The sequence below is a fragment of the Strongylocentrotus purpuratus genome, unplaced genomic scaffold (assembly GCF_000002235.5).
Source record: "Strongylocentrotus purpuratus isolate Spur 01 unplaced genomic scaffold, Spur_5.0 spur5_scaffold_15, whole genome shotgun sequence".
In the NCBI taxonomy this organism is placed as follows: domain Eukaryota; kingdom Metazoa; phylum Echinodermata; class Echinoidea; order Camarodonta; family Strongylocentrotidae; genus Strongylocentrotus; species Strongylocentrotus purpuratus.
In genome coordinates, this window is record NW_022145600.1 from 35,783,266 (window position 1) to 35,796,406 (window position 13,141).

Consider the following 13,141-nt stretch of genomic DNA (forward strand, 5'->3'; position numbering starts at 1 on the left):
TCGTGTATCCCAATGTGATAAAATCAAATGAACACAAATTTACTTACTGCATAATACAAACATAACAATGAGAAAGTTGATGTGTCCATAAATAATCATTGATATCTAAAACATGCACAGAAGTATAAATTGTACACTTTTGATTTAGTGACTAATAAGCGTTATTTCACTTAATACTAACCAATTTAAGATTCTTTCAAAAGATATCCAACATATGCTTTGGTCAAAACAAAGATACTGCTAATTCTATAGGATGACATAGCATCAACTCACCCCATTGTCACCACCAATCAAGTGCAGCTCATCAATGATGAAGAGGTTGACATTCTGAACGTTCTTACGCTGCTTCCATCGTCGTGACAACACATCCCATCGGTCTGGTGTACTGATGATGACATTACCCTTAGCTAAGAGCTTGAGGTCAGTACTAGTCTCACCGGTCAGGAGGACCACCTTCTTACCAAGCTGCATCTGGAACTTCAGATGCCACTCGTTGTACATCTAAGCAACAAGATAACCATATAATATTAGGAACAGGGACCTTTTCATGAGAGGTGCAGACCAACCAAGACATTGATTAGAGCAGCTAACTAGAACAGCTGAAGACAGGAAGAAATGAAGAATCTGTGTCTCAAGATTTATTTCATTGGCCTCCAGCTTTGTGACATAGATAGTGGGATTCGATATTGCAGCTATGGCAGGGAACCCATAAAATGATTCTCTTGCAATGCAAAAAAAATTCATTTCTCTCTAAATCTAAAGATGCTGAGAAAGAAGAATGATCACTTTTCAGCTAGAGTTTGATATCACTAGACTTGAATCTTCAAACCTGATTTTCAATAAACATCATCAAAGTTCAATCAAATCTTCTAACCAGCAAATCAAGGGTATCACATGTATAACATAGAAGTCATTCTTCAATGAACCTCCAGTAACGCAGTCTATGAATGCAACTTCGACTTTAGATAATCAATGAAATACACCAGTACCTGCTCACTCTAAAATCTGCATTTTTCATATTCAGCTATGTTGTTACCTGATTAAAAAGTCGATTTGGAAATTCAACTCAAGAATCACCAATACATAAATTTTACATAATATCAAGTACAAAACTACAAGTTCTACTGTAAAGGTACTTTTGATGACAATCCCTCAATTGGAACACTACACCAAAATGACTTAGTGCACATGAAGATACTACAGACAAGTTTAAATTCTCAATTATAGAAGCCATACCTGTTCAGCTAGAGCCTCTAGCGGTGTGACGTAGACACACCTACATTCTGAGGATTGAAGCAACATACGTAGGATGGCCAGCTCGGCGATGATTGTCTTCCCGCTGCCAGTGGGGGCGCCAACAAAGATGTTGTCATCTCCATTGTACACAGCGTTGAACACTGCAATTACATCAATGATATTCATTCATTATAATACTTGTGTAATTCATAACAAAGAGCCTACATCAAACACACACACAACTAGGCGTTGTGGCGTGCGCCTGTAATCCTGTAACAGTGGAAGTTACAAACTGATTCTTGTCTTTCGGATGGTGACGTTTAAAGGCCGGTCCTCAGACATAAATAATCATATCTGATTGATACACGTCTGTAAGTACCCAATACACACACACAAAAATACTCAAAACATATTCAAGTGTACAACAAGAGCAAGAGAGAACCCTGTAATGATGCTAGAGGATGGGACCAGGGCATAAGAACCCTGACACCGAAGGTTCATCATATTTATCTTCCTCCTGGTTGCATTCATCTCATAAACATGATAAGAGAGTTCAGAGATGCCAAGAAAAGGAGGTTAACATGGTATTGAAACATTTTTGACCACCTGTAATTTGAATAAAGTTTGTTATCTTATCTTGATTAACTTGAAGCTTTAGTCATAGTGCATTATAAAAGTTGCAAGATGTACAAAATACACTTTTTTTCTTCAAAACTACACAAACCATGTCGTAAGTCATTTTTAAAAAGCAAATGAGGGTCCATGACACCCGAAAGCCTGAAAATGCAATACCATATGCAGTAGAATTGTGTTTTACTGTTATCCTTGTATGAAATGAGTTTTACCTTGAGTTTGTATGGGATTGAAGACAGAACTTTATTTTTTTTTATTTAAGTTTTATTTCCACATTAACTGCATATGAAAAGAATTTACAAAGTAAGGCATATACAAGGTAACAAAACAGTTACAACAAAGGTTACAACAGTAATAAAAACGATGTAATGGCAAGTCATTAAATACATATGATGCTAACAATTATCTGCAGTAATGAGGAGGAAACCTTGGAAGCATTATGCTTGTAATTAAGGTTCCCTTTAAATAATACATTTTTACATTATATATAAAACAAAAAACTTGGTGCTGCAGAGAGAATCAAAGGCAGTGTTCCTCAAACCATTCACCCTTCTATACCAAATACAGTCAAACCTGTCTACAGCAACCGCCCAAGGGAAACAAAAAATGTGCTAGTTGTAGACAGGTGGTCTTTGTAGACAGGTGGTCACTAAAGCAGGTTTGACTGTGTGTATATATATATATATATATATATATATACTATGGATTGCTAAGTAAAGCAATGAGTTTTACCTTGAGTCTGTATGGGATTGAAGACAGAGAACTTGGTGCTGTAGAGAGACTCAAAGGCAGGGTTCCTCAGAGCTGAGACTGGTAAGGCTTGAAGATCTAGGAGCTCTGTAGGGGGTAGGTTCTTCTCAGGGAGGATCAGGTGACGGAAGGACACTGGCAGCTGTGTTTCAGATACTGTTTCAAACAAACAAAAATAAGTGAAATGTTATGGGCAGGAAGGCAAACAAGAAAACACACATCATGTGAAATATTTCTTAATAACATTTAACTAATTGGAGTGAAGGCAAACAATCCGTATTTCTAAGACAGTATATTGCTTCACGTAATGGCTGCTGGGACAACAGCACCACTGCGCCTAGAAGCAATGTATTGGGCGCGTTATAAATGTGATCTATTATTATTATTATTAATACTGGTACACCTATTAAAAAACAGTTATACATTCCTTGTTTCCAGTGCAGTTCAGAGTTCTTCTATCTGAAGAAACATCTGTTTAATTTAGCCTATAATTGATAACCATTACCTTTCATGTCCGTACCTTTGCTATTGCATTTTTGTAAATATTTATCATGTATTTCATGTTTCCCACAAGCAGAGCCTTGAGCATTTGATTGTCAAGTGGGTTTCGCGCCTTACAAATTTTATGTATTATTATTATTACTATTACTTGAAAATGCTGATGAAAAAGAGGAAAGATAACTTTTCAGCTAGAGTTTGTTATCATTAGATTTGAATTTTCAAACCTGATTTTCAATAAACATCATCAAAGTTCTACAATCAATTCTTCATATCAGCATATCAATGGTATCACATGAAAGTTAGATGAGGCATTCTGCAACTAACCTCTATCAAATCGGTACAAGATTGAGTATAAATTTAATGACTAATGCAAGCTGAAATTCCTCATTATATTGGGATCAATACTATCAAATCATTTCTGAACGACCCCTACATTACCAGCTAAATAGGTAAGATGAAGCACACATAGCTGCATTACTATCTTGGCTGTGTATTAAAAGCTGTGCAATTGATTCTCAACATTTCAAACACCACTGTACAAAACTCAACTTTCTGATGTTAGAAAGAATAATTTAAAAATTCAAATTGTGAGTCTACTGTCAAACTTGCTGTTCAGCCGCATTGGCATAATTGTGTGCATCTGTGTGTTATGAGTGTATTGACTATTCATGTATTCAAATGCTTCCTATTATCACGTAGTGCAATGCTAGAGGTCAATACGCATGAGCATTGACTCTCTATGCTTTGCTGGGGTGAGATGAAGAGCCTTACCAATCCACCTGTCTGAAACCACCCTGATGAAGTACTGAGGAGGGAGAGGCTCAAACACAGGAACAGAGAACTTGACAATGTGCTCATCTTGGGCAAACTTGCTGTGAATGGAAACAAACAATTACAAGACTTTTAGTTTACAAGTTTTGTGATGTCACATTATCATATTATTTCTCATTCAAAACAAGAACTTTTAATCATTGTTATTCCTGATACCAGTGTAGATCATATATCATGTAATTTTAATTCTCAATTTCTATGACCACTTGGAACCATAGGAAAGGAAAATTTGATGTTCTAAATCACACAAACTTGAAAGCAATGTATCATTTCTGATTAGAGTCAAATACAAATAATTTGAGGGACTTACATTCATTATTTCACATTTTTTACAATTTAAAAAAAAAAATAAAATGATGATATATTACCTTTTGAGTAGAAAGTACTCATGATGTAGAATGATCTCACTGTCTACATCCTCTACAAGAATCCAGAAGGCCTGCCAAGAATATCATGATAGGAAGAGATATCAATGTGAAGCACTGAATAACCATGGCATAACACAGAAGAGTGAACAAGAAACTTGATGAATTCTCTTTCTCTGATAAGAAAACTGTTATTGCACATAAATTATACAGGGTTCATACTCTTTCTCATAAATTTAATTCCATGACTTTCCATGACTTTTCTAGCCAGAATTCCATGACCTTTCCATGACTTTTACACATTTTTTTTACACGGTAGACTGAAAATTTGATCTCAAATCAAAGCGAAGCAAAGTGCATGTTTCAAGTCTACTAATAGAAAGGCAGCTTTTGTTATCTAGTTATTTCATCTGTTACAATTACATGTTATTTTTTCATCATATTCGATATGCACTGCTATATAATATTCTTACAATTACACATACATGTATTCATATCAACAATTGTCCATTTTTTAATGGCAATTTTCACTTCTAAAGAATACAAATTGCCTGTTCCTGGTTTCATGGACCACCATGATTCCTTCAATAGCTCTCCTTTGCATGTACAAGGTAACTACCCCCCCCCCCAAAAAAAAGAAAACAAAACAACACCAACACACAAACTCACACACATACCATCACCAATTTTGATTTCACCAACAAAACACAGTAGGCCTACTCACATCAGCTGATGAATTCTTGTTTCGCTAGCATTAAGCTGGTCAATAATTTCTGAATGAGTTTTTTCTTGAGACATCTTCATGTAGCTGTTTGAAAGAAATCCCTCTACACATTGCACCTGTCTGAATATTTGGTGGCATTGGTAACAAACTGTCCAAGTTCTTTAATAATTCTTAATGGCATTCAGCTGTTCATCAATCTGTTTCTGAATTACTTGTAACTGGGATGCCTTCTCCTTTGCTGTACGTCGGAGGCTGTTTGATTTGGAAATACAAGTCAATCTTCCTTGTGACTCTGCTTCCTCAGCATACTTGTCTGCTGAGGTGTGAAGACTTTTCACATCTGCTTGCAGTCTCATTTGTTTGGCCTTTAGTTCTTCCAAACCATCCATCAGTCCTTTTCTCTTTCCTTCTTTCTTTTCCTTTTCCTTTTTACGCCTCTGTTCATCGAGATAGATGTGGTATTTCTGCCTGCCTGCAGACGCAGCCAACATGATTGATTTGTCAATAGTCACATTCTTGATTCCTCCAACATACTTGATATGGTCATAAATGGCCCTCAATGATATCAGTGAGTGTCCCAGGAGATTGTCCTCTTCAACTTCGTTGTTGATTGAGAAACCTCTCTCAATGGAGGCTTGTCCATGGGACAAGACAAGCAACATGCGGACCAACTTTAAGAGGGTCGAATAGCGAGACTCGGACAGAAATTTGCACATTACAGAGTCCAATCTCTCTTTCTTTGGATCAAAGTCTCTCATCTCTGCACTTCTTGATGCCTCATCACATGCTTCTGAGTATTCTCTTAGGATATCGTCACATGAATCCTTAAGTCTGTGGGCATCACTAAGGGTGTTAAGCACCCTCTTCAGCTTTGCAGTGGAGTTTTCTTTGTCTTTTGCCATGTTCTTTGGACTCAAGCATCCTATATTTCTCACAAGTGCATACTTAAGCGGACATCGCTCAATGAGCTTCCGGGTCATTGCAGCAAGAAACTTCTTTGCTTGAGTGCGAAATTCCAGAACTTTCAGCTCACTGATGATATTTTTCGCCTTCAGATCTTTCAGCTTCTTCTCAGTGTAGAATCCAATGTCCAACTTGGCCAAGGGCAGCTGAATGGCCTCACTGCTAACATCTACCTGCATTATCTTGTAAGGAGAAGTAATGGTACTCCTGTCCAGCTTTAAAAATCGCTGCATAAGGGATGCAAGCATTCTAGTAAGGTCTTCAGCTAAAAAGGGCAGCATTGGTGCATCAGTCTGATAGTCTGTTAGGAAAGGATTGACCAGCTTTGCAACAGATATGAAGAAGTACAGTCTTGCTAAGAAATCAGTTATATGAGTACATTTTGAAACAGTTTCAAAGGACTTGTTCTTTGGGTGAGGGATTTTCTTCTCTTCTACTGCTTTAACATACGCACATACACTCTCCCAGATGCTGATTGCTCTCTCTGCAACAGGAAGGTTTTCCAGCCATCGGGTCTTGCAAAACTTAAGTGGCATGGTATGATCTCCAGTTATCTTCTGATAATCCTCTCTTCTGGCAGGGGAATCAGAAAACAGGTAATACAAGGATGATAGAAAGCTTTCCACCTCCCAGTCAGCAGCCTTGGCACCTGTCAGAAAAGCACCATTAACTATATGGAGCCCGCATGAGCCTATATTCAGTATGGATTTGGTCAGGTCAGCAGTGTACTCTCGCGTAAAGTCATCATACATCTTCCAATTAAAGTTGGGACCATCCATTGATATTTGCAGTAATTTTTCCAAGCCAACTGTGTGCAGAACTTTATTCAGTTCTTCCTTGAGGTGAACAGCTGAACCATGTCCGATGAACACAGACGTCAAGTAGCGAGTGCAAACTTCATTGTGTTGCCATGTTCTTATGAGGAAGTCCATCTGCTTTTTCTGGAGCTTCTTGTTGAGGCTTTCATCAAACAGTATCACATAGTGGTTTGATTGTTTTATGTTGTCATAAAGGAGGTCTTGCACATATGGGCCCAAACCAAACACCGTCATATACCGACATTTTGTTTCTGACAACGTGAAACCCTTAGCAATAGCTGAGTCCGGAAACATTCTTTGAAAGAGCTCACTGTTGTGCTGGCAAGAATGAAATGATAAATGATCCTCCACCACTTTCAGACACCAGAGTATTTCAGCTTTTAAAGTTTCCTCTCTTGCAGCAACAGGAATGGGAGTTGTCACTTTAGAGGTTGATGGCGCACAAGTACTGGTTGTTGCATCTGTAGACGTGATAGATACTGATGAACTTTCTGCACCTTTTGCCTTGAAGAAGCTCTTGAGTGAGAGAGTAGAATCTAGGAGAAAAGAAAAAAATGTCTATTAAAATAAATAAAATATAAATATCATCATTTGGTAAGATTTAGGGCCGAGTCAAAACGTTTAACTGCCGTTCAAACGACCATTAAAAGCATAAACGTTTTCCTATTTTGACAACCGTTTGACAGTATGGGGAAGGAAAAAAAAAAAAAATTCACGGCAACTTTTGGCCAATTGATGTAAGTCACTAAGACAAGTGGACTAATTTTTGACTCATTCCTTAAAAACATATTTTAAAGAAATAGAAAGGAGGAAATACTTCTCAAGGCAAGCAAACTGTTGGACCCAATTGTAAGTACAAAATTTAGTTTTATGATTTTTGGGGTCAATTTTAAGGTAAATTATTATTATTTTTTTTTTCTGCAGTCCACATACAGTGCCCGGTACAACACTGGCGTGTGAGTGCGGAGCCCCCTGGGTTAGCGTTCGGGCTGTTGCATGCAGTAACCTAGCCGGCCCGGCCCGGGGCCGGGGACGCTCCCGAACGGGCTGGTCGCAGTAAGCAGTAACCAATGCCTGCGAGGTGACATCGCATCGCTAAATAATCTCAAATCTTTCATTTTTATATAATTATTATCAGTCATTATTTGGATTCATGCTCAATAAAGGATCGGTAAAATTCACATTAAAAATGCTCACTTACGACGTTGTTGCTGTTGGAGGTTTGCTGTGTGTTTTTCACTCTTCTTGTGGCTCTTGACGGCTGCTTCGCCCATATTACGGACACTGAATTTACACATACAAACAGCACATCTAGCAGTCCCCAGATCGGAACTTTCTTTCAAAATCCAGCCACGGTAATCCGGGTGTTCTAACCAAGCATCCTTAAAATGACAATTTCCAGGCATTTTGAATATCACTTCCACAAAATTTGTAATGGTGAAAATATCCACGTGACGAGTTCCAAGGTCTGTGAAAATAAACAACTCCGTTTCATGAAGAATCAACACATGCACAAAAGTTTCAAAACACATGCCGTCGCGTCGATATATAGATCGTCAACGAGCTAGCGCTGCCAATTTGCCTTGTTGACACGTCAGTATTGTTCCTTTTTTATTTAAATAATGAAAATTAAAAAACAAATATTACTAATTTACTTTTTCCTCATTTATTGGAGAAGTGTAAAAATTGTAGTAGTCTAAGTGGTCGCAATTTAATGCAAAGCCAAAGTGCAATCGAGGCATTACATTCGTTCTTGGAGTGTCACATGTCGCGTTGGCACCATCATCATATGCACACACACACTGCACACGTACACGTGCGCTAGCTTGCTGAACTGAGCTAGCGCTAGCGAGCTCGCTCGCAAGCTAGCCATGTGCGCACGATGTGGACCGTACCGCCATACACTGACCATACACACGTAGTTCGTATCGTACACGTACACACCCACGTACACAGCGCTTATCCATCGATCATAGTGAACACATTCACAAGTACAATCAGTCGGTATGTTACGAATGAAAGAAAATACGAGAAGAAAATGGTTGAAATATCTCCATTTATTCACTTGTATAGTGAGAAAATACTATAGTTGTCCATAATTTTGATATTCCATGACTTTCCATGACTTTCCAATGGAAAAAATAATTTTCCATGACTTTCAAGGCCTTAAAAGCAATAAAGTAAAATTCCATGACTTTCCAGGTTTTCCATGACCCGTACGAACCCTGTTATACCATTTCTTTTATCTTTATTTGGTTACATACCAAATGACACATCTTCAAACAATAGATGGTTTCTTGATTGATAGGGAATGAATAAATATTATTAATGAACAATGAGCTGCCCCTATAAATGTCCCTATACAATACAGATAACCCATTATAGACATTTCTGTTAGCTTATGGTAATTTTCACGAATTCAAAGCAGATACATATGCACATTACGATTCTTAGAATGTTTGAAAATGCTGATGAGACAACAAAGAAAGATCACTTTTCAGCTAGAGTTTGATATCATTAGACTTGAATCTTCAAACCTGATTTTCAATAAACATCATCAAAGTTCAATCAATTAATTCTTCCAATCAGCAAATCACATGCATTCTTTAAACACAAGCACAGATTATAAAAACTTTAAACAAGATACTCTCAGGGTCTTTTGTCATCTTGAAATAGTCATTTCCCCCCGAAATGCGGTCGTAAAGAGACATGAATGAACATAAAAGTCAACAAGTTTTATTCCAAAGAAAGTTATTAAGATGACGTCTACAGATATATAAATCCTATACTCCTAAATATATAGATGGGTTCCATCCCAAGACTAGATCCTGCATCCTGCACAGGATAAGAAAAGTTTAGTGACTGTTAAAAGGAAAACCATTTATAATTTTGTATTCAATATATCTCACGATATACCTCCTTTCCCAAAGATATCTTTCTATAGATCTAGGCCCCATCTTATAAACAGTTGCGATTGATCCGAATCAATAGCAGGTCCTCCAATCAGTCACAAGTTTACAGTCTCCTATCTGTAATGTACACAGTTGCGATTGTTTATAAGACGGGGCCCTAGAATAAATTCTAGTCTCTAGTATTATGTAATAATCAAGTTTGGAAACGCTTAGTGATTGTAATAAGCGCTATATAAAACTGGTTATTGTTATTATTATTACTCACCTCTGAGTTTCCATGTATCTTCTCATCCCATTGGAAGTCTGGTCTGATGGTAAGCTCTACTCTCAATGTACTCCTGGTGATGGGCTGGATGTGAGTGGCTAGCTCCAACCGAGGGAAGTGATGGATGTATCTATGCAAATTTGATTGAGTCATAATTGAGAACATTATCAACACATAACGGATTGAATGAAGCATCTCATGACCGAGACAAAGGAGCTCTTTGAGACAACTTATGAAAAATTTACTTTATTAAACTTTCCTATTTAACAGTTTCTAAAAATGTGTAAATTTCTATAATTTCTAAAAATAAAAAGTCATATCTAAACAATTGTTATTCCTAAATCAAACAGCACAATATACAACATGCTTTATCAATCTGACTTTCTCCTGTAATGATACTCATGATTACTATGAGTTTCTGAATTTTGTGAAGCAGATGGAGAAAAAAATTCTTAAATTTGGAAAATAATCTAAAATTCCAATGAAAAGTCTTCAGTTCCATTTCCCATTCCTGCCTTCAAAAAAATATCTTTAATCCATCATAAACCTGAATAAAGAAAACCTAGACAGATTGCGAGTGGATAATCACTGACCCGTTTGACCTATAGATGGTGGTCAATGAGATTAGAATGCACATACCTGTGGATGGTCTTGCCCATCTTGGGCATGCGGATGAACTCTCCAAGCTCATTGGGTCCGAGATCAAAGAACCTCTCCCAAGGGAAGTTCTTCTTCTCTATCTTCCTCACGACCTCCTCGGGGATCTTGCGAAATTGACGGAGGGGGCTCATCGACTGCCACCTACAAAGCAAATATGGGATCACGTTACCAGAGATGCCAACCTCTTGACACAAAAAAACAGACCGAGTATCCTAAAAAATCAGATTTTGGAGATCAGATTTTCACGAAAACTTGACACTACCACTGGCCTGTCGGCCCCTGGCCAGTAAAATTTCAGAAAAATGTTTTACTGGTAAGTACGGTCAAGTTAAATGTTTGTTAAATTTGTTTAAAATTCATTAAGATTTAATGAGAAAATTGTAAAGCAAAGTTTTTGTTGGGGTTGCCGGGGTTTACTTGTACATGTTTCTATGCGATTCCGATGTTTTTATGGGTTTTTCTTTTTTTTTAAAGATGAAAAATTGTATTTCAAGAGGTGATATCGTACTTCACTCTTATTATCATACTAAATATGATTAAATCGTACTGGTTGGCATCTCTGTGGTTACAGGTATCGTACAGAAATTACATCATAAAAATGGCTCATCGATCCTACTTGTAACTTGAACTATTCCTATCCCTGTCCCTCAACTCTAGTTCATTAAGCAGCGAGGGACGTTTTCATATCAAATCTTTACTTTTTATTAGAGCAAGTCATAGACACTGATCTTGCTGATAAGTTGGAGAATGAAAAGAACACTTTTCAGTAAAGAGTTTGATATCATTAGATTTGAATCTTCAAACCTGATTTTCAATCAACATCATTAAAGTTCAATAATCATTCCTTCCAATCAGACAATAAGTGATGTATATGAAACCCAACAGAGAAAAATATACAACAGTGCTTCATCATTCCTAGAAAATTGCAAGCTTATTACAAACATCCCTTTTGGGGGGGGGGAAGGAGGACATGAATACGATACAAGTATTTACTTATGCTTGCCCCACATTCTCGTATCTACATACAGACAAGCTCCCATTACTGACATTCCAGGAGCTTTGCTTACATTCTCTTGTCGATCATCTTAGCCAATGAGAGAGTCTTGTCTGCTAGCTGAGCCCAGCCATGATGAAGGACGATCTCAAAGATGGCCCTTACAAGACGTCCTGCAGACTGTGGAAATAAATGCACACAAACAACAGAACAAGAAGATGATATTAATAAATGCATGTTCTGATTTTTCATCATAGACACTGATCTTGCTGATAGGTTGGAGAAAGAAAAGAACTTTTTTCAGTAAAAAATTTGATAGCATTAGATTTGAATCTTCAAACCTGATTTTCAATCAACATCATTAAAGTTCAACAATCATTCCTTCAAACCATAAGTGATGTGTATGAAACCAACAGAGAAAAATATACAACTGGAGTGCTGCATCGTTCCCAAAAAGTTGCAAGGTTATTACAAACATTTTTTTTTTGTGGTTTGGGGAGGGGGCAAAACATGAGCAATACTGATAATTCCATTTTAGTTTGGAGAGGTATGATCTATTAGTGCTGCTTTTCATTCATGTTTGATTCCTTCCATTTCAGATCCTGTTTCATGAAACTTATTATCAATAACAAGTGTCACATTTCTTTAACAAATTTGCTATCAGCCATTTAAATGCAACAATTTCAGTAGCTTATAACAGTTATGGCAACTTTTCATTGATAACAAGTTTGATGAAACAGGGCCCAGGTTCTGTGAACATATTAGAAATGCCAGAAGGCCATTACTATATCAGAGGAATGCAGATACAGTTTTTTCAAAACTATACAATTACCTCTCCTACTATTTTGTACATGGTGAAAACTTGGAATACAACTCTACCTCATTTCATTTCATTTATTGGTTCAACCATTTTTTGTTAAATAAACATTCAAAATTACAAACGATGTTCGAAAGATATATACAAATAAACAAAACATATTTGACAAACAAAGTAACAAAAATGGTTAGGGAACCTGAAAGAAGCTTGAGTTTGTAAGTGGGGTTCCCTTTACAAATAAAAAAAAGTAGAAGTGTATAATGAATCTGGATAATAATGTGAACATATACATATTAAGCTAAGACAGACTAAACCAAAGCACCAGCATTCACCGGCTATAACATTACGCCACACGAGTAGAACCTTATGGTAAGGGTTTGTCTGGCCGTCCTCAAAGTTTCTAGAGAGTCTTACCTGTGTGATGAAGACCATGTCGGCTACCAAAGCAAAGCCGTCCAGTTTCAGTTGAGAGATGTATGCCTGGAGCAACACATTCACCTGTTAGGTAAGAAAGCAGTTGAAGAAATAAACCACTCGTACATATGTGGAAGGATGAGAATCGGCATGCTTAAATGTACAACACGAATGTTACACTAAATACCAAATTATACAGAATCTGTTACAAGTCTATGGGAAGCATGATAACAAGGAAAAAAAAAAAGTTGATATATT

At 37.1% G+C, this 13,141-nt stretch overlaps 2 protein-coding genes and 1 non-coding gene across 4 annotated transcripts in view; all 3 read right to left on the minus strand.

The window, feature by feature from the left end:
- The window catches only part of LOC586956 (U5 small nuclear ribonucleoprotein 200 kDa helicase), a 50,109-nt gene that overhangs the window by 15,550 nt on the left and 21,418 nt on the right, over positions 1 to 13,141 (minus strand). For both annotated transcript variants that reach the window (XM_030986332.1, XM_030986331.1), the window contains 9 exons: positions 12,884 to 12,967; positions 11,726 to 11,832; positions 10,638 to 10,799; positions 9,999 to 10,128; positions 4,320 to 4,390; positions 3,892 to 3,992; positions 2,602 to 2,775; positions 1,237 to 1,397; positions 274 to 501 (listed from right to left, as the gene is read on the minus strand). In XM_030986332.1, coding sequence (XP_030842192.1) covers positions 274 to 501; positions 1,237 to 1,397; positions 2,602 to 2,775; positions 3,892 to 3,992; positions 4,320 to 4,390; positions 9,999 to 10,128; positions 10,638 to 10,799; positions 11,726 to 11,832; positions 12,884 to 12,967 — 1,218 coding nt within the window. The remainder of the gene's footprint in view (positions 1 to 273; positions 502 to 1,236; positions 1,398 to 2,601; positions 2,776 to 3,891; positions 3,993 to 4,319; positions 4,391 to 9,998; positions 10,129 to 10,637; positions 10,800 to 11,725; positions 11,833 to 12,883; positions 12,968 to 13,141) is intronic.
- LOC115924341 lies at positions 1,678 to 1,812 on the minus strand. Its single transcript, XR_004064280.1, has one exon. It is a non-coding gene; the product is annotated as a small nucleolar RNA SNORA57 (small nucleolar RNA).
- Positions 4,532 to 9,059, minus strand: LOC105445956. Its single transcript, XM_011682143.2, has 2 exons — positions 8,023 to 9,059; positions 4,532 to 7,357 (listed from the first exon to the last, which is right to left on the minus strand). Exons 1-2 carry the CDS (start codon positions 8,351 to 8,353, stop codon positions 5,202 to 5,204), a joined length of 2,487 nt encoding a protein of 828 aa, XP_011680445.2. The 5' UTR covers positions 8,354 to 9,059; the 3' UTR covers positions 4,532 to 5,201.